Source organism: Terrapene carolina, unplaced genomic scaffold (assembly GCF_002925995.2).
Source record: "Terrapene carolina triunguis isolate 2854851 unplaced genomic scaffold, T_m_triunguis-2.0 Scaffold629, whole genome shotgun sequence".
NCBI lineage: Eukaryota > Metazoa > Chordata > Testudines > Emydidae > Terrapene > Terrapene triunguis.
The window spans coordinates 4,952,657-4,973,226 of NW_020664980.1; the positions used below are offsets into that span (position 1 = coordinate 4,952,657).

At 44.1% G+C, this 20,570-nt stretch overlaps 2 protein-coding genes across 2 annotated transcripts; both read right to left on the reverse strand.

Moving 5' to 3' along the window:
- Positions 1-1,449: 1,449 nt before the first annotated feature.
- Positions 1,450-4,051, reverse strand: LEAP2 (liver enriched antimicrobial peptide 2). Its single transcript, XM_029913423.1, has 3 exons — positions 3,938-4,051; positions 3,329-3,468; positions 1,450-1,800 (listed from the first exon to the last, which is right to left on the reverse strand). The coding sequence occupies exons 1-3, from the start codon at positions 3,992-3,994 to the stop codon at positions 1,764-1,766; spliced, it is 234 nt and encodes a 77-aa protein (XP_029769283.1). The 5' UTR covers positions 3,995-4,051; the 3' UTR covers positions 1,450-1,763.
- Positions 4,052-14,520: 10,469 nt separating this feature from the next.
- Positions 14,521-16,720, reverse strand: LOC112115886 (cytochrome b-c1 complex subunit 8). Its single transcript, XM_024213099.1, has 3 exons — positions 16,623-16,720; positions 15,446-15,614; positions 14,521-14,743 (listed from the first exon to the last, which is right to left on the reverse strand). The coding sequence occupies exons 2-3, from the start codon at positions 15,597-15,599 to the stop codon at positions 14,649-14,651; spliced, it is 249 nt and encodes an 82-aa protein (XP_024068867.1). The 5' UTR covers positions 15,600-15,614; positions 16,623-16,720; the 3' UTR covers positions 14,521-14,648.
- Between the last annotated feature and the right edge of the window lie 3,850 nt (positions 16,721-20,570).

The following is a 20,570-nucleotide window of genomic DNA, read 5'->3' on the forward strand; positions in this document are numbered from 1 at the left end:
ATCATGCAGTTACATACACAAGTATTGTAGCCCATATTTGTTGGCTGCATTGGCATTAAATATCTGAAAGTTCAACTACAAGGACCAGACATGACTTTTTCAAGCACAGTTACTGACGTTTGTATCTTGTCCCCCCTTTTAAATGGTTTGAAGAAATTTTGTATATGGAGGATAAAGTGCTTATATATTTATTAAAGATCCTTTATCTTATTTGAAATTATTATTATTTGGTGAAGAAGGGTTGTGTTTTCTTTTGAGGAGGGTTGGTTAGGGCAGGGGAAGGTAACTTTTAACCTATCACTTCAAAGCCCTTGTTAATCATGCAGAAAGGTACTGTTAATGACGGGATGTCTCTATCCTATGCTTTGTACATGACAAGTCCATGTCTTACATTTTGTTTCTAGGCATCGGTCTTCAACCAAAACTTACAAAAACATAAAAAAACTGTGATTTTATTTGTTGCAATACATTTGAAATTTCAAAGGGTACTTTGAGGCTCAAAATTAGGATTTCTAAGTCAGTATGTGCATTTCACGTAATAAAACTGTTAATGGTGAGCAAAGTATTATATACTAACTAGATTTTTCCACATCTGTATAGTATATTCTATGTATTTTGTGGTATTGAGATTATAGAAAGTTTAGTGTCTGAAACATGCGTTTAATGTGTATTTTTAAACAAATTTATGGCAATTAAAATATTTGGAGAAAAGGGTATCACATTTCAATTTGTAAAGATCTTTTTAACTACTGTGTCATTAAAATGCTTTGTACAATGCAAAACTGTAACTGGAGAAACTAAGTTTAATAAATATCAAATAGATTTTCTGTATCAAACTTTATAAACGCTGTGCTTGTATCTTGTGTAGGGTTCCTCCTCAGTGGTATTCCATCTTCCAACTCAGTTCTCTTGGGTCCTCATGCCCTCTCAATATCTACCTGTGCCATGCACAACAAGGGAGAAGAGTATCTGTTATGCAGGTAGCGCCTAGACTTATTTTGATATTTCACTTGATTCAGTTTCTTTTAGCCCTGTTGATCAGCATGCAAAGGTAATAGTCACTGAAATACTTAATTAAGCTGATCAAACCTGAAATAGTTATTCAGTTAAACGTGTTCTTACTTGATTTTGAGCAGTTTGGCAGCAATAGAGTTGTTTTCTTCCAAATACCGTTGGAAACACTGGAGTATTGAAGGAATCTGCTATTTTGAGGCTCTTCTTTAATAAGATTGCTCACTCTGTTCCCTTTCTCAGAAGGGCTGCTTGCCCGAGAACTATTGGCTGGTATCAGTGGGAGGAGAGATGATTGGTTTATGCACTCACCCGGCCAAAGGGTAAAATGTCCATAGTCCAGCTGCAAATACACACTCTTTCGGGAGTGCCTCCCCAGCTTGCACCCCCCACTGTGACTTTTTGTTCATTGGACACAAGACAGAGCAAGTCTATTTGCTAAATACAAATCTTTGTTTATTGTATAGAAAAACATATAATGTGAACAATTTAAAAAAAAAAAAAAAAAAAAAACCTGAGATGCAAGGTCTTTTATTGAGCTTGTCATCAGAAGGTGCAGTCTAGACCAGTGCATGCTTTCAACTTTCATGAAACGCCCTACAACATTTCATGTAACACATTTGTCTGAAAAATATTAAATATATGCAATTGCATAATTCAAAGTGTCCTAACTTAAGGATAGTTAATAAATATTTTATATATAAGGTTGAACATTGTAAGAGGTAACAATATTTTCTTCTCCTTAGTGATGATCATGCACGGGAAATTCTTATGGAACAGTGATTCTTCCTGCAAAAAAAGACATAGTATCAATCATTAAAGGCCTGGGCTGACATAGTTCAGTCCAGTGTACACATGCACATAGCATTGTTCATTTGGTTCAGCTCCCTCTAACTAGAATTTAAAGTAAATCTGGTGTGTACTCTTTCAATTGTTCTCAATCTTACTTCAGCACATCCTGAAAGCACTTTTTAGGGAAAAATGATGCTATCAATGACTCACATTGGCAGGGAGGGATTGTTTGATTTCTAGGGCGGTCTTCTTTCAAAAATGTATTGTAAAACGTGATGACCTGAAACCAGTTCCTCTGCAGATGAAATGCACAAGGTTTGGTTTGCCTTGCTTGGTGGGTGTGCTTTATTGCTGTGCACACTGGCTCAAGAACACCTGCCTGTCCTTTCACTACACCCCTGATAACAATGCTGAATGCCTTACTGCGTAGTGGAAATCCCTTTTTCCTTCTATATGAATCTTTCTGTACCTGCTCTTGCAACTCTGAAAGGCTAAGGGGCAACATACCAGCTTTGTTAAACAGTAGTCTAAAACAACCTCTCACAAATGCATCAAAAATAACAATTTGATTTCTATTATCTACTAAAGGTACCCTTTCTATTCACTTCCCATTGTGAATGCAGTGTGCACTGCCTCAGCACTATACCCATCTTTTCCTAGATTGGGGGTGTAGGGTGCTGGGCATATTGCCACCAGCCTGGGCTCTCCCATATGAGTCAGTTTTCAGTTATTTAGTAGTAGTTTGTTTTTTGGTATCTTTGTTTAGATGTAGTTGGAGGAAATAGGAAAGGGAGGGCAGCAGAGAGGCCCCGTTCTGTTTGTGTCTAGTAATGTGGACTAATTCACATTCAGACTTCTGAGCTCCTTATCAGTCTCCTCTAAATAAAAATGTGTCCATCCTTTATTGTGAGATGCTGCTTTTTAATGACACCACCTCCTTGAAGGGGGATTGATTTTAAAGCTAAAAAGCAGTCATCACTTAAGTATGTCCTGCAAGAATGGACCCTTAGAATGTGTTAACTATTTATGCTAAACAATCTGTTCCACCTTGTATTTAGCTGTGCCACTGAGTACCTTTCCTGTCCGGAAGAAGAGTGCTGTGTAGCTCAAAAGCTTGTCTTTTACCATCAGAAGGTGGTCCAATAAAAGATATTACCTCACCCCACTGGTCTCTCTAATATCCTGGGCACAGCACTGCTAGACCAACACTCCAAACTTCTAAATTCCAACATCTTTATTAGAAAAGATGCAATCTTTGTAGCACAGAGCAAAAAAAAAAACATTGCCAGTGCTCCTACCATAGGACTCCTAGGAACTGTTCTGCATGCAGTTTGCACTGAGAAAATTAATTTTGAAAAATGGCTGAATCTATTGTTCCAACCTTTGCTGCAGCTATTCTTTCTATACAGAATAAATTTCATCTCCAGTATTGTGATAATTCAGCAGAAATTCCCCCTGCACACTGTGATGTGAAACATTCCTGTGCCTTTATCCTTCCCTTAAGCATGTGGGAATGAGTAGTTACCTGCATAGCCTAGAGAGACATTCACTATCATCCCTGCATATGGCTCCTATGGGTCTGAGGGAAATCCCTCTCCAGAAAGGTGTCATCCTCCTTTGCCTTGTTAGGTGAGAGCTTGGACGATGCAAGGAAGCACAGTGTATCTGAAACAGAATTGAAATACAATTGCCATGAAGGAACAGTGGCTTCCTGCCACAGTTAGTGTGAGCTTGGGTTTAATGGACTGCAAATAACTGATTTACAGATGCTTCATTTGGCAGTCAGATCATAACATTATTCTTATTTAAAGTATACTTGCTTGGTATGTTTGTAAAGTTTTATATCAAAAGCAACTAAGGTTCTCCAGTACTCGTGGGACGGAAGCAGCCATCCTCATTCATAGGTGGTGAAACTGATGCAGACGCACTAAATGACTGACCTAAGCTGACAGTGTCAGAACTGAGAGAATACTTCAGACTACTGGCTTGTGCTGTCTTCACTTGCTGAAGTAACTGAGACACACTCTGCCATTAACTCTAAATACTTCACAGCATTTTATGGATGCAAGCACATAAACTTTCATGTTAGTAATTGCCTGACCATTTAAATTAAAATGTTTCCTCCTGCTCTTACCTGGCTCAGTAGGGCTGCACAAAGTAGTAAGACAGCTATAACTTTCAAACACTGCATCTTCTTTGGATAGGCTGCCAGTCGCTGGTAGCATTCGTGGAAGGTGCTGGACTCCTGAATGAATTTTCCAAACCTTTCAGCTAGACTTTTATAGCCTCAATTCCTATCCTTGCATCAGCTGCCAGTTGTCACAGGGACAAAGTTCGTCTTGGAGACCAGGAGAAATTTAATAAGTTAATGTCTACTAAAGTCACCTAGTTCAAGGTCTATCCATCTGGCAAACTATATTTACTTTTCTTACACGTGTACTTTAGTATGTGGGGAAACTGATCATACAAACTGTTACTTTTTTTAAACCTAAGGCTGTGTACCTGCCTGCAAAAAGGGTTGTTGGCCTCATTGGCCCCAGTGTATTCACTGGGGAGCAACAGGTGTAACCTTTTCACTTCCGTGGCTGCAAGTACTTAAAATGTTGTGGATTTCTTAAATAGGGGAGGAAGCATTGTCTCATAGTTTTAGCTTGAGAGTGGAAGATGGGAGTTTGATTCTGCTCCTCACTTTTAGTGCATTAAAACAGCTTGAGCAAATTATTTAACCTGTGCGCCTCAGCTTTTCCACATCAAATATTATATACCACCACCATCAGAGGCATGTTTTGTGTCCTTTTATTAATGCTGAAGGGCTTTGTACTTCCTGATTTTCATTCAAAATTCATAATGCATAATTATAAATGTTAGTTTCTGGGGAGTTAATATGGACCTATTCAAAGGTAATGTACATGGTGCTGTATGTATATGAGTAAAAGTAATGATACAGTTGTTGCTTACCCAGGAGGCCTAGCCCAAGTGGGTGTTTAATTGGCTGGAAGAGGCAGCAGCAGCAAGGTAGCTTCAAATTGCTGTCAGCTTGACATTCAACTGTAAACTACTACTAGCAATATCTGCTGCTGAGAGCGTCAGAGTGGGTTCTACTCAAACGACAGCAATGCCTCCCACTTTCTCACACATGGATTCTTTATATATGTAAAATAGCCTTTTAAATAAAATGCTGGAGGTGAAATGAATGCAATTGGGCATCTACTGTATCCTTACCAGGGCCCTGTGCAGTGCCTGAGATGAAAACCTCAGCAGTGGAAATAGTCTACCTCCCACTCCTGCTGTTTCTTTTTCATCTAGACTTTTCCTGATCAAAAGTAGCATATGTATAAGCTGGAGAACGTGGTGTAGGTGTATGAGAATTAGCTTTGAAAGAGCCTGTACCACCACAACAGGGTCAAAAGCCGGCAGAGTTTATCCAGATCCTTTGTTAGGATGAACTACATGGCTTGAGATCTGGCATATTTAAGTATGGATCTTTCAGCTGAGACTGTTTAAAATTAAGCTCCAGTCCTCCCTGTACGGACTTTAGGCTTAGTCTTTCTCCTAACACCGCATTTCTCAAACGGGGGTCTGTAGACCCCTGGAGGTCCCTGAGGGTACTCCAGGAGGTCCATGGGTCCCACTGATCAACACCACTCTTTTCTCTTCCCCCCCCCCCCCTCCTTCAGGTTCCCCGGCGTGAAGGAGGCGCTGGGAGGGAGGGTGAGGAGCGGGGACCCTGGGTCTGCGCTGCTCCTAAAAGCAGCCAGCACATCCCAGCCCAAGCACTGACTCTGCAGCTCCCATTGGCCGGGAACGGTGACCAATGGGAGCTACGGGGGCAGTGCCTGCAGGCAGGGACATAATGTGGAGACCTCCTGGGCCCCCACCTAGGAGCTGCTGCCTGATGGATGTGCCGGTCGCTTTTGGGAGCTGCCTGAGGTAAGCGCCACACCCTCACCCCTTCCTGCACGCTAACTCCCTGCCCCAGTCCAGAGCCCGCACCTGCTCCCTCCTGCACCCAAACTCCCAGCCCAGAGCCCGCACTCTGCACCCCCTCCTGCACCCAAACCTGCCCCAGACTGGTGAAGTGAGTGAGGGGAGGGGAGGGAGTGAGCAGGGGCATGGTCTTTGGGAAGGGGGTGGGGCAGGGGGGTTTTGGGGTCTCAAACATTTTAAATCAAAATGGGGGTCATCGGGTTACTAAAGTTTGAGAACCGCTTTCCTAACACATTAGGCCTTAAAGAGTAAGGATGTCCCCAAGAGTTGCACAAGGCCAATTAAAGGGTGCTGTGTTGGCAGAAAGGGCTGTCTCAAGACTTTTTTAGAATGAGTCCTGACTTGCAAGACTATATTGTCTTCCTCCTATGACTCTGTCTTTGCTGCCAGCTCTCATCCACACCCTCTGTGTGTACCCTATAACATCTGGGCGATAGCCCAGTACAGCCCCCTTTGGTGGGGTGGACTAGCAGCTTGTAGGAAAACTGGGGCAGATAATAAAAGAAGGAAAGGCAAGAAAATGAAAGGCAAGTTTCCTCTCATCTGCCCAAAAAATCTTTCACTTTAGAGGCAAACTGGTCTAGGAGTTTGCTTTTGTGTTCTTGGCCTAATAGTATTTTCCTCTCCTTCATGGCCTCCTGCATACGAGGGAAGTAGTAGATGTGAAAATCTTGAGTTTATTAAGACTTTTGACACATTCATAGAATCATAGAATTGTAGGACTGAAAGGGATCTCAAGAGGTGATCTAGTCTAGTACCCTGCACTCATGGCAGGACTATTTTGTTCAATATCTTCACTAATGATCTGGAGGATGGCGTGGACTGCACCCTCAGCAAGTTTGCAGATGACGCTAAACTGGGAGGAGTGGTAGATACGCTGGAGGGTAGGGATAGGATACAGAGGGACCTAGACAAATTAGAGGATTGGGCCAAAAGAAACCTGATGAGGTTCACTAAGGACAAGGGCAGAGTCCTGCACTTAGGATGGAAGAATCCCATATGTTGTTACAGACTACGGACCGAATGGCTAGGAAGCAGTTCTGCGGAAAAGGACCTAGGGGTTACAGTGGACGAGAAGCTGGATATGAGTCAACAGTCTGCCCTTGTTGCCAAGAAGGCTAACGGCATTTTGGGCTGTATTAGTAGGGGCATTGCCAGCAGCTCGAGGGCCGTGATCATTCCCCTCTATTCGACATTGGTGAGGCCTCATCTGGAGTACTGTGTCCAGTTTTGGGCCCCACACTACAAGAAGGATGTGGAAAAATTGGAAAGAGTCCAGCGGAGGGCAACAAAAATGATTAGGGGGCTGGAGCACATGACTTATGAGGAGAGGCTGAGGGAACTGGGATTGTTTAGTCTGCAGAAGAGAAGAATGAGGGGGGATTTGATAGCTGCTTTCAACTACCTGAAAGGGGGTTCCAAAGAGGATGGATCTAGACTGTTCTCAGTGGTACCTGATGACAGAACAAGGAGTAATGGTCTCAAGTTGCAGTGGGGGAGGTTTAGGTTGGATATTAGGAAAAACTTTTTCACTAAGAGGGTGGTGAAGCACTGGAATGGGTTACCTAGGGAGGTGGTGGAATCTCCTTCCTTAGAGGTTTTTAAGGTCAGGCTTGACAAAGTCCTGGCTGGGATGATTTAGTTGGGAATTGGTCTTGCTTTGAGCGGGGGGTTGGACTAGATGACCTCCTGAGGTCCCTTCCAACCCTGATATTCTATGATTCTATTATCTAGACCAATTTATTCCTGTGCTTAACCATCCTGCCAAGAAGTTTCTAATGTCCAACCTAACCCTGGCTGCAATTTAAGCTCATTGCTGCTTGTCCTATCCTCCGAGGTTAAGGATAACTGTTTTTCTCCCTCCTTCTTGTAACAACCTTTTATGTATTTGAAAACTGTTGTGTTTCTGGAGAAGAGAAGACAGAGGACAACAAACCCAATTTTTTCAATGTTCCCTCATAGGTCATGTTTTCTAGACATGTAATCATTTTTGTTGCTGTTCTCTGCACTTTCTCCAATTTGTCCACATCTTTCTTAAAATGTGGCACCCAGAATTTGACACAATACTCCAGTTGAAGCCTAATCAGTGTGGAGTAGAGTGGAAGAAATACTTCTCATGTCTTGCTTACAACACTCCTGCTAATACATCCCAGAATGAGGTTTGCTGCCCCTTCTCCCTCTCTCTCCCCCCCTCCCCCGGTGTTACATTGTTGACTTATTTAGCTTGTGATCCGCTGTGACCCCAGATCCCTTTCTGCAGTTCTCCTTAGATAGTCATTTCCCATTTTGTATGTATACAACTGATTGTTCTTTCCTAAGTGGAGTACTTTGCATTTCTCCTTATTGAATTTCATGCTATTTAATTCAGTCCCTACATGACATTTTCTTAAACTAGGGAAACATGGTCTAGATGAAATTACTATAAATTGGGTACACAAATAGTTGACCAGGAGTAGTTATCAAGGGTTTGCTGTAAAACTCTGAGGGTGTATCTAGTGTAGGGGTGGGCAAACTACGGCCTAGGGGCTGCATCTGGCCCTTCAGACATCTTAATCCGGCCCTCGAGCTCCTGCTGGGGCGTGGGGTCCGGGGCTTAAACTACTCGACATGTGCCGTGGCTCGACCCACTCCACATGTGCCGTGGCTCTGCGCGGCTCCCGGAAGCAGTGGCATATCCCCCCTCCGTCTCCTAAACGTAGGGGCATTCAGGGGGCTCCGCATGCTGCCCCTGCCCCAAGTGCTGCCTCCACAGCTCCCATCAGCAACCGCAGCCAATGGGAGTTGTAGGGGTGGTGCCTGCGGCGGGGGCAGCACACAGAGCCACCTGGCTGCGCTTCCGCGAAGGAGTCGAAGGGGGGACATGCCGCTGCTTCTGGGAGCTGCTTGAGGTAAGCCCTGCCTGGATCCAGCACCCCTTCCCCAGCCGATCCCCCTCCTGCCCTCTGAACCCCTTGGTTCCATCCTCCTGCACCCCCCCCCCCCACTCCTGCCCCAGCCTAGAGCCCCCTTCCACATCCTGAACTCATTTCTGGCCGTACCCTCAGCCAGAGCCCTCACCCCCTCCTGCACCTTAACCCCCAATTTCATGAGCATTCATAGCCTGCCATACAATTTCCATACCCACATGTGGCCCTTGGGCGAAAAGGTTTGCCCAACCCTGATCTAGTGTGATCCTGCAGGGGTCAGGGCTGGGTCCAGTACTATTAGTGACTTGGATAATGAAGTGGGGCATATGTATAAAATTTGTGGATAACACCAAGATGGGAGGGGTTGCAAGCACTTTGGAGGACAGGATTAGAATTCAAAATGAGCTTGACAAATTAGAAAATTGATTCGAAATCAAGATGAGAGTCAATAAAGACATGCAAAGTACTATGCTTAGGAAGGAAAGGTCAAATACACCACTACAAAATGGGGAATAACTGGCTAGGCAGTAGTACTGCTGAAAAGGATTTGGGTGTTATAGTAGATCACAAATGGAATATGAGTCGTCATTGTGATGCAATTGTGAAAAAGGTTAATATCATTCTGGGGTGTATTAACTGTAATGTCATATGTAAGAGATGGGAAGTAATTGTCCTGCTGGACGTGGCACTGGCAAGGCCTCAGGAGTACTGTGTCCAGTTCTGGGCCCCACACTTTAGGAAAGATGTGGTGAAATTGGAGAAGAAGGCAACAAATTATAAAAGGTTTAGAACACTTGACCTCTGAGGAAAGGTTATAAAAAACTGGGCATGTTTAGGCAGATAGTCTTCCAAGTATGTTAAGGGCTGTAAGAGGACTATGATCAACAGTTCTCTATGTCCACTGAAGGTAGGACAAGCAGTAATTGGCTTAATCTGCACTAAGAGAGATTTAGGTTAGATATTAGGAATAACTTTTGAACTATAAGGGTAGTTAGGCTCTAGAATAGGCTTCTAAGGGAGGTTGTGGAATCCCCATCATTGGAAGGTTTTAAGAATAGGTTAGCTAAACACCTGTCAAGGAAGGTCCTGTCTCAGCACAGGGGGCTTGACTTGACCTTTTGAGGTCACTTCCTGTCTATGGTGCTATGCATGTGCAGCACTCTGTACCTGGCTCCCAAATCTACTCCACATACAGTTATATCTCAGTGGGAATCAATCTAGTGAAGGGTTTTGGAGATTAGAGCTAGTGTAGGAATGAATATCTTTAGCTCATTCCCTTACACTTATTTTAGGAACACTGAGGATTCTGGAGAGCATAGTGGCTGAAAAGTATTCTGAGTTCCTTTGAAGCTACTGTATAATGACACAATACAGTTAAAATACAATTGATGTAGAAATTCCAGTGCAGAAAGCTTTAAATGATCCCTATCAAACAGCCTTGACCTAGAAGGGTGTACAGTAGTTTTCCACAACTTCATGTGCAGATACTTGCTGATGCCAACTCGGAGGGTGGAATTTCAATTATAATGCCACGTTGTAGGACTGATGCCCTCTAAATATGCAAAAAACAGCCCTTGCATTTATCTTGTAAGCCAATTGGACTGGTGTTCAAAATAGAAACCTTACATAGTATCAGACAGATTTTCTGTCTCTCTCCCCTCCACCCACACCCACACCCACACCCACACCCACACCCACACCCACACACACTCTCTCTCTCTCTCACTCACTCACTTCTGGCTACCTCTGTACCAGCTCACTGGGAGCAAGAATTAAACCTTTTGTAACCCTCTCTCTGGGCCTGCTGTTTAAGATAGAGATCAGTTGGTAAAGTACAGCAGGTCAAAAGGGCTGAGCCTGAAGCAATTGATTGTGCTGACGATGAGCCCTTTTTTCCTTTGCATCTTGTTCATCATCATTCTGAGGAACCCTAGTACATTCTCCGGCCAGTCTCTATATTGCCTACTTAGCAGCCCTTACAAACAAGCAGAGATGAGTACAAGAAGCAATTGTCAGCCAGCACCAGGGCCAGCTCCAGCATTTCTGCCTCCCCAAGCAAAAAAAAAAAAAAAAAGCCGGCAACCCCGGGGGGGGGGGGGGGGGGGGAAGCCGCGATCGGCGGCGGCAGGTCCTTTGCTCCTAGAGGGAGTGAGGGACCTGCCACCCCTCTCCCTTGGCCGCCCCAAGCACCTGCTTGTTAAGCTGGTGCCTGGAGCCGGCCCTGGCCAGGCACTTTAAGCATCCTGGAAAGGCTGTTAGAATCTCAGCTGGCACGATCTTGTACAAGTCACATAACCTCCTTTATGTGCCAATTTCCCTATTTGTTAAATGGGACTTGTGGGTTGTGTGGTGTGATAGTTAATTTGTCTGTAGCGGACTTTGAAAGTCTGATGAGCTGTATAAACATAGCTGCCCCCCTCTTGGGAAACAGTAGCTTCCAGTTTAGAAAGCAGCACTCTCCCTATTTTCTTGCTTATGCAAGTCCCCTCTTGTATTTCCTCTGAAAGGTGAATATCATAGCAGTGAAAGTCAACCAGTTGTCTTTTTATTTCCAGAACAGGTAAAACATGGGTAATGGCAGCTTTCCCAGCCCTGACGTGAAAGGACATCAGATGTGGGCTGTCATTTAGCTGGCATTCTTTACCGGATAAGGATTAACATAAAGGATATGGATACTAAGTTTGGGATGAAGGATGTCTGTGTGAATCAAAGAGCGGGGTGGAGATGCACTGCAGCAGAATGCAGCAATTTGCTCAAATTTTAGTTCAACAGCTCTCAGCACTTGAAATATTCTCAGGCTTGACAAAGCAAGTAAAAAAATTAAAATAAAGCAAATGCTGTAGCCAAGTGCTTTTGGCATGCAGCAGAAAGAATGTGTTCCCCAGCTTGAAGAAATAGTCCTTCCCTAGGGAAGACATCCATTACAGGAACTGATACAGAAACTATACGAGTTCAGTAAAATCAAACTGTAGAGCATTGTTTGAAAAAAAAAGAATGTTTTACACTTTTCATTAGTTTTACTTGTAGCAGGCTAAACCTGTCATTTAAGCTTTGAAACAGATGCGTTTGATGAGGGAGGGAGGAAAAAAAGCAAAATCTCTTAAGTTGCTGAAAGCTTGCAAAGGAAGCCTGTCTTTTCTCTAACAATAATGGGCCTTATACTGTGATCTAGTATTATTAAGTCTGCCTTTGATGAGCTTTGCCACCATTCTTACTAGTACAAAAGCTATCACCTACCAATGTTTGCCATAATGGCTTGGAAATTGTAGCTGTTTCAGTACACTAGGTTTAGGCTTTGGTGCCACTGAAATATTACTCCTGAGGGAATTCTGCTCCAAAAAAATAAAAATTATGTGCACAGTATTTTAAAATTCTGCAAATTGTATTTGTCAATAAATAAATGTGGCTCCAGCATAGCAGTGGGGAGCACAGGCCACTGGCTGCACTGAGGTGGGAGATCACCCTGAAGCCTCCACCTCCCCCAGTACAGGGATTCGGCAGTGAGGCTGCACCTGACCCTGACGTAGTGCAAGGGCTGGGCCTGTCCGAGAAACACCCCGGGGTCCTGCCCCTCTGCATCAGGTGTGGGCGGGCAGGCTCAGCCCTGCAGGATCCAAGTGTGGAGGGGCTTAGTGGGGGGGATCCAGGTGTTGGGTGAGAGGTTTCTGTGTGGGGCAATCTGGGTGTGGGCGGCTCAGTGGGAGATTGGGATGCACAGGGGCTCATTGTGGGGGTGCAGGGGCAATGGGACTTCAGAGGATCCAGGTGAAGGTGGTTTGGGCTCTGTGTGTGTGTGGGGGGGCTCTGGGGAGATGGGGCTCAGCAGGGGTGGTCTGGGTTTGAGGGGCTTAGTGGGGGGGTCTGGGTGCTGGGGGAGTGGGGCTTGATGGGGTGGGGGTCCAGGTGTAGCTGGTTGGGGTCTGGGTAGGGTTGGGCTTGTCGGGCTGAGGGTTCGATGGGCTTGCTTACCAGGGGACCCCAGCTGCTGCTGCATGCCAGGCTCCCACTTCCCCCCTCCCCTTCCTTCCACATTCTCCTCCCCCTGCCCTGTTCCACCCCACTTCCTTCCCCACTGCCTCTTCACCCACCCCCCTTGCCTTATTCCCCTCCCCTTACCCAGCCCCACCACAGGCACTCACTGTTGCACAGAAACAGGAAGGCTCCCAGCAGCCAGAAAGGAAGCATGACTGGCATTAGAAAAAGGCAGCATTCAGCTGCAGAGTCAGCAGAGCTGAGAGGTAGCCTCCTTCAGCTGGGCAACTCTGCGCTTGCAGAAATGGGTGGGGGGAGCAGCATGTAACCCCATGTGCCCCCCTATGTCTTGCCTTTGGGGGGAAATCCCCCCAAAAAACTGCACCCATGCTCATCCCCCTGCCTTGCCCCCTGCATGGCTTTCCTGTCATTTGCTGCAGGGAAGTGAAGTAATTGGCGGGGGGGAGGAGGAGGCATTTTCTGCAGGCACACACAATTCCCCCAGGAGTAAAATATAACTCAAAGTCAAACTAACAATGTAACTAATTTTTCATCAGCACAGGATGAGCCAACAAGGTGATTTAGCACTGAAAGGCTATTTGCATTATCTTCAGGATTTTCTACATGCTTGGCAAACATTTAAGATGGGCTGATCCATTCCCGACAAAGCAGTATGAGCTTCTTCACTTCAGTTAGGGTTAGACTATGCTAAATATCAAGCTATTAAGGTTAAATGCAGCCAGTGTTCCTACATGGTCTTGCTCCTTGAAGATGCAGCCCTCTGAACACAGTGATAGTTATCACAAAGGCAATATGCATTCAGAGAAAACAATTTCACTCAGTCTTTGCCACGGACACGCCATACACATTCTCAGCAGCTGCCTGAGGAACAACATGGTAGAGTGGCAGAAGGGTGCTTTTCATCCTAGCTCTAGGCAAAGGGGAAAGGCTGAAGTTCTTTAGCTGAAGTTCTTTAGCTGTTTGGCCTGAGAAAGGTGAAGCCCTTTTAGCATACCCTGGCAGAGCCTGTGTTGACACTGCCCATAAAAGAAAACAGATCTTCTGATTACTTTTTAGAGACAAGCTGGAAAAGGAAAAACCTTGGGTATAAATATAGCTCTACAACAGCCATTACAGACAGGAAATTATCTAAATATAGCCTAGTAGAAACCTATCTCAGGTATAAAGACGATTTATTTTACAGGGACCATCCCTGAACTGAGAAACAGTTCTGTTCTGGGTTGGTGACACCACTACCTAATTTATCCCAGTGGCCAATGAATTAGACACCTCATACAAGAGCCAGCTAAATAAAACCATTATTGTGTAATCATTTTCACAATAGGGCAGCGGTTCCCAAACTTTTGAGGGTTGCATCCTCCCTTACAGCTGTCCATGCCCCCCTGGAGCCATGGCTTGGGGGAGGGGGAAACGCCGACAGGAGTAAGGGGGCTGAGGCTGGGTCTCGGGCTGGACTGAGGCTCGGGTCAGAGCTGCAGCTGGGCCTGGGCCAGGTGCGGCTCCGTTCCCGGCCTTGTCCCCAGCTGGGAATGGAACCATGGCCAGCAGCTGAGGCTGTTGCAGGGCTGGGAGCGGAGCCGTGCGGAGGCTGGGGATGGGGCCAGGGATGCAGCTCGGGGAAGGACCAGAGCTCACCTTTGTCTGCCTGAAGACAACACTGCATCAGTTACATTCAGTGTGTCTGGAATGTCTTTAATGGCGATAAAGGCTAGACACTCTTAAAATGAAAACTTAGATTCTGCAGAATTTAAAATCTGTCAGGGAGCCTCAGTTGTATCAAGTGAGTGAGACAAAGCAGTCAAAGACAAGAATTCCACACAACACTGCAGGATAGGAACTAAGATTTATTGAACAAGCTTTCGCAGCCTGCTATAATATCTTTTTGTGTGTATGTGAACAAGTTTAGAAACAAGGAAGGGACACTGACATTAATACACTGAGATCTCCATATTAGCTGTATTACTCATCATTTTCAAAGTCAGCAGCGTTCTTCCTTTTCTGTCGCTCAAATTCTTCGTTCCCCCAGGTGTAAACAACATAGGCCACCACAAAAGCTTAAACAAAACAAAAAAAAGCAGTGAATATCTACAAGTTACATTACAGTAGATACGTGAAAATGTCTTGCATTATGCTGCATTGATTACAGTCCTGGGATAGACTCTACAGTAACACTTCCAGAGATCACCATGTTTTAAGGCGATTCCTTTGGATTTTTAAAGCCCTTGCCAATATAGGTAAGAGTTAAACACCTAAAAATCATCCCGATGAGTATTTGCACTCTGCCATCATCCTATTATGGATGCCTAGATTTGCAGGCAATCGTGTGTGTACTATAAATGGCCCTATGGTGTATGAAGAGTTCCTCCTGACATCTCTTAGCCCATTCCTCTAAATTTAAATCCACCCATGACAGCTGCTGGCCCCATATCTAGAACATTTTCTCTTTCATCTCCCTTTATGTAGCATACCTGCTCCACAAATTGTCTCATGCATTTGTAGTTTTGATGGTGGTTGTATTCCCTGAATTTGTTTAAGATCTTCTTATAAAAGTTTTAACATAAAAGTCCATGCTTGTGGGCAGGGGAAGATTATTTTATAAGCTTTTTAAAAATATCAAAGATCTGAAATATAGATGCAGAAATGACACCGATCAGCATCTTTAATTTAACTCTGGCGTTAGTGAATGCAGTACATATGGTACACAAGGCAGTTCAGAAGTTTAAATAATTCACTCAAACAAAGGAATTAGGACTTACGAGGAGCTACCCTGAAGACCTGTGAACGAAATCGCCTCCATACATTTGGAATTCCTTTGGTGAAGTAGTTAGGGAATGCCCTCTGCTCAAATGGAGACAAGCTGTAAGTGATCACATGCCTCACTCTTTCCAAGTTTCCAAAATGGCCACCCATTTTTAATTGCCTGTACTGCAAAAGCAAAGTGCTAGTTACTATGGAGATAGACTGATTTTAAACACAATATTCCTCAGGGTGGATCCAAATCGATGATTTGTATGATAAAAAAAATTGGATTTTTAACATTTAAATTGTTTTTCTTTTTAAAAATAAATCCAGTTAAAACAAAAGCTGAATTTAATACAAAATATGTTAAGGCCTAAACTTATTATAATCTCTTCAAACATTTAAATAAAAAATATGCTGCACTCACAAGTCTCTATCAAAAACTTTGAGCTACAGGATGCTTTTCTACATAAAGAATCAGTCAATGAAATTCTAAGTTTTGAGATCACGCTTTATAAATACAGCACAATAGGTCATGTACTGTATTAAAGGCTTGATCCCGTGAAGGACTCAGAGGTGGTGTTACTGAGTGCAAGAGACTGGCAAAGTCATCACAAGCATTTGGACCCAGCCTCTGAATCCAGGAGACACCATCGTGTGTATCATCACTAAGTAGCAAAAAGATGCACCAAATGTAACGTAAAGGCTCTGCTTAAGTTGAAAAACAACATGTTTTGAGGGTTATATCTACCAATGAGAATGCAGCTCTCGCCACAAAATGTCTTGAGGTACAAATGGAAACGCTGATTAAAATCAAGGATTTAAATCGAGGCTTTCCACTTGGTGATTTCAATCAAGCCACCTGGAAGGGGCTGAGACACGTTTAGAGGCGGGATGAGCGGAGAGGGAGCTACGCGGTGTTACTTCAACTTCCACCCCGGGATCCCACTTCAGCGCCACTGGGGACTCGGGCCGGCCGGGGCCGGGGTTACAACAAGGTCTGGCTGGGTGGGGATGGGACCGAACCGCATTTGGGAGGGAGGGAGCCGGACTGTGCCAGTAACTCTCCGGGGCAGCCGCAGCCCGGGGGGAGACCCCGCCCGAACGGCCCCCGCAGCCCCACGGCCACACCCGCCGGGCAGCGGCGGCTCCCCGAGGCGGAGGAACGACTCGCCCAGACCGCTCCGCTCTCACCCAGGCCCGCTCGCTCGGACGTCCGGAGGTCACGTCTCTGCGGTCCTGCCAGGGCCCCCTTTCCGCTTCCGGGGCGCCATCCGGGTTCACCGCGCGGCCTGGCCCCGCCTCCCGAGCGAGGGGCGGAGAGGACGGGAAGGCGGCAGCGCCCCCTGCAGGCTGAGAGGGCGAGGGAGGCCGGGACCTCTACGCGACTACCCCCTGCGGTTCCTCCGTTCCCCCACGGCCCCCGCGGGGTCTCCAGGGTCCCTCTGCCTCCCCCCACTGCCCCCGCGGGGTCTCCAGGGTCCCTCTGCCCCCCAGTATTCCCACAGAGTCGCTCTAGTCTCACCCCCCCCCCCTGCCCCTGCCAGGTCTCCAGGGCCCCTCTCCCCCCCCCCCACTATTCCCATGGGGTCTCCATGGTCTCTGCCCCCCCAATACCTCACAGGGGCTCTAGGCTCCCTCTGGCCTCCCATTACTGCCCTCCCCCATTGGTAACTACTCCTACACACAGTCTCTATGGTACTATCCCCATCCCCAAGGCATAACCTCTCCTGAGGTTACTCTGCCCCTCCCCCCGCCTCTCAGTGGATTAATTATTTTTTCTATTTGTAGAGCGGAGCCAGGGCTGGGTGTGGGGTGACCATGCTAGGGACTTTAGCACCACTCGGCAGTCAAGGTACTAGGCCCCTACTCCAGATAGGTCATACTGATCCATGCATAGGGGCTACAGGAGTAGCAGCTGCTGCTATTACAGCCAATAGGTTAATTAACCTGGTAGCCCCAGACCCTGACCTTGCATTTGACACAGGTCTTGTTCATTCAGACCAGTTTTGCTTGTTTTTGGGGAGTTTCCTGAATTTCTTCCTTAATGAGAGGAGGGTAAAGTTTCTTTCATCTTCAGCATCTTCCAAGTGCTTCCCTCCTACTGCAAAGGCCCTGCATCATCTTCACTAAGAAGCCTGTCAACACCACATGATTCATCCAGAAAGATTGTTGCTGGCCCAGGCACCGAGGATGGAAGAACCAGTCTGATGAGCAGGGCACTGAAAATAGCCAAGTATAAGAATCAAGCTTGCTTGTCTTACATGACAGCATATTGTACTGCTACTGAAGGGTCATACTGGCCCGAGATTAGAGTTTACAGTCAAAATTCACACTAGTTTGAAATTGTGTACAAAGTACTTTGTTGATCTACTGTGGTCCTGAGAGGTCAGTAAATAAATCCATTGGTATTTTGGCATACAAATTTTCTAATGGTTAATTTTATAGTTTTTTTTTTTTAATATATAAAGTAAGTTTTTATTTCAGTTTGTAAAATCTCAGGTTGGTCAGCTTTCCTGCCTCAAGCTGTAACCTGAACAGTTGCAAGGATCAGGCTAGAATTCTTCATCTTAGCAGCTACACCACTGCACAATTAGGACTTGCTCCTATCATCTTTTATTTGCCCCACTCAACCCAGTAACTTCACACACATAAGAGTCTACAGCATCAGGGTCTTTGCTAGTTGTATTATGAACGTTTGTTTAAGTCTTCCCCTGAAACATCAGATTGTCCACTATGGCAAGTAGGATAACCATGGCCTCATCAGGTGTGCCAAACTTTATCTAAACACTGTAGTTTATCACTAGGATTTTGCAAGACTGGTTTTTACATTAGGTGTAGTGAAGAGGTAAAGTAAGGATCTTTAACTCACTACATAGAGTCAAATTCCTCTCTGAACTTGATTAAATCTGTTTGTGCCTGTTTTCCCCATCTACAGAATGTGGATTAGTATTACAGTAGTACCTGGGAGCCTCACTCACAAACCAAGACAGCATTGTCATAGGCACTGTCAAAACACATAAAAAAAAAACATTCCTGCCCAGAAGAGTTTATAATCTCACTAATACTTCCTTGAGAGGATGGGTTGTGAAGTGCTGTAAAAGCCTCAGGTTAAAGACAGTTGAACAGTCCCTATTTCTTAAGTTCTCAATGTATAACAGTTATTTTCCAGAAAGAAGCTCATGATTATAGTAAGTACACATATGGAACATGTCTTGCCTTGGTATATTTTCTAGGTAGTTACCATTTTCTCTCTCCCATGTCCATAAAAATAAAAAAAATAATAAATCACACATTCACCTCTTGTGCTTTAGATTTGGAACTGCACAACTCCCAGCACAACATTTACTGCTCTAGCTCACTCCATCACAGAACTAAGAACTAGCTGGCAGGATTCTAAAACATAGATTTTAAAGTATTTTTATGGTAAAAAGAAGGTCTCTTTATACTTAATGATAGATTGTCATTTTAAACAGCTACTCTTAAGGAGCAAGCTTTGAACTAGAAAGGCATTGTAGAACCACACCAGGTGAAAGGGGGACTCAGGAGCAATTAAAAAAAAAAAATCTGTTCTAAAATCTTAAAATGGACTTCAAACTAGTCTTATGTGCAGTAGCTGCCTGTCTAGAGCTCTGGGGGCAGGTTTCCATTACAGAGTGTACGTTTACAGCAGAAGTTCATGGGAATAGATGTTTAGAATAGTAACAGGACCAGAGATTTAGCCCTGGAGATCCATAGGAGTAGGGAACATTAACTTTAAAATTAAAGCAATTAAGCCTGGCTTTTTTTTTTTTTTTTTTTTTTTTTTTAAGTATTCAGGTTTAGGAATACCAATACATACAGTAGAATCTCAGAGTTACCACCACCTCGGGAATGGCGGTTCATAACTGCAATGTTCATAACTCTGAACAAAACATTATGGTTCTTTCAAAGTTTACTACCAAACATTGACTTTGAAACTTTACTAAGCAGAAGAAAAATGGTGCTTTTGACCATCTTAATTTAAAATGAAAAACACAGAAAATTTCCTCACCTTGTCAATTTTTTTTTTTAATCTTTCCCTTATTTTATTAGTTTAACACTCTACTTGCTTTTTCTCTGCTACTGTCTGATTGCATACTTCTGGTTCCACATGAGGTGTATAATTGACTGGTCAGTTCATAACTCTACTGTATTTAAGTAACATTTAACTTCAGCAGGAAGTGTGACTGAACTGTTTATGTTTTGAAATGTTCTTTTCAAAACTGTATATTTAAATTCATCATACCAAGTATGGTTTCATTTCTAAAGTTTAGTTCACAGTCTGAACGGTTATTTCTTGTTCATAGCTGGCCAGAATAGAAAAGGCAGCAGCATTAAAAAGTTACTAAATGCCAGTTTTAAATAACCTATTAGTAAGGAGTGTAAGTTTTCCTGCTAACTGTAGAAACAATTCTCTTAAATGTTTGAATGAGAATATTTTTACTAGTTACTACCCAGAAATGTAGTTAGACTTCCTGGTACAAAATTAGGACTGTCTCCAGATAAGTAGTATAGTCACTTACTACCAACCTCTAAGAAAGCCCTAACAGTTTGGCAAAACAGGTTGTCCATTTATCAGAGATAACCTTGAATTTTATCAACCAGGAGAGGGAACTGGTTTGAATAATTAAAAGCATACTTAAAAATTGAGTGATTGAGAAAGTCAGAAATGCTAAAGCCTCCTTCTGTGCTCAGACACTTGCCAAAAATATAAAGTGTCTTTTGGATGCAAGCAAGACTGAACAAGAACCACACAAATGCCATGACATGACAGGTGTTTATTCCCCTTATTTTTATCCATAGCATTAAAGCTTACAGTAGAATGAAATCCTTTACACTTTTATCAAAGTGACAAGTTATGGATTATTTCTCCATATAAAAGGAAATTAAGTAAAATTTCCTTAAATTTCTAATTTCATATTTCCAATTAGTTACAAGGGGCTACAAAAATAAATGATGCCATTATGCAGATACCTGCCACGGACTCCATGCTAAATTGATAGCATATCTATTTAATAGAAGTTACTTACACTTATGACATTCAGTTGGTCAAGACTACAGATGGCTTAGAGTATTGGAAAAATATTCTGAAATAAGTAGCAGTAAAGTGGTGTTTAAATG

Excerpts from the sequence above, each read along its gene's own strand:
- LEAP2 (XM_029913423.1), bottom strand. The coding sequence starts at position 3,994 with ATGCAGTGTTTGAAAGTTATAGCTGTCTTACTACTTTGTGCAGCCCTA. Across the intron at positions 3,469-3,937 it reads GTGCAGCCCTACTGAGCCAG|ATACACTGTGCTTCCTTGCA; the intron begins GTAAGAGCAGGA and ends ATTCTGTTTCAG. Across the intron at positions 1,801-3,328 it reads TGTCTCTCTAGGCTATGCAG|GAAGAATCACTGTTCCATAA; the intron begins GTAACTACTCAT and ends CTTTTTTTGCAG.
- LOC112115886 (XM_024213099.1), bottom strand. The coding sequence starts at position 15,599 with ATGGGTGGCCATTTTGGAAACTTGGAAAGAGTGAGGCATGTGATCACT. Across the intron at positions 14,744-15,445 it reads GGTCTTCAGGGTAGCTCCTC|CTTTTGTGGTGGCCTATGTT; the intron begins GTAAGTCCTAAT and ends GTTTTGTTTAAG.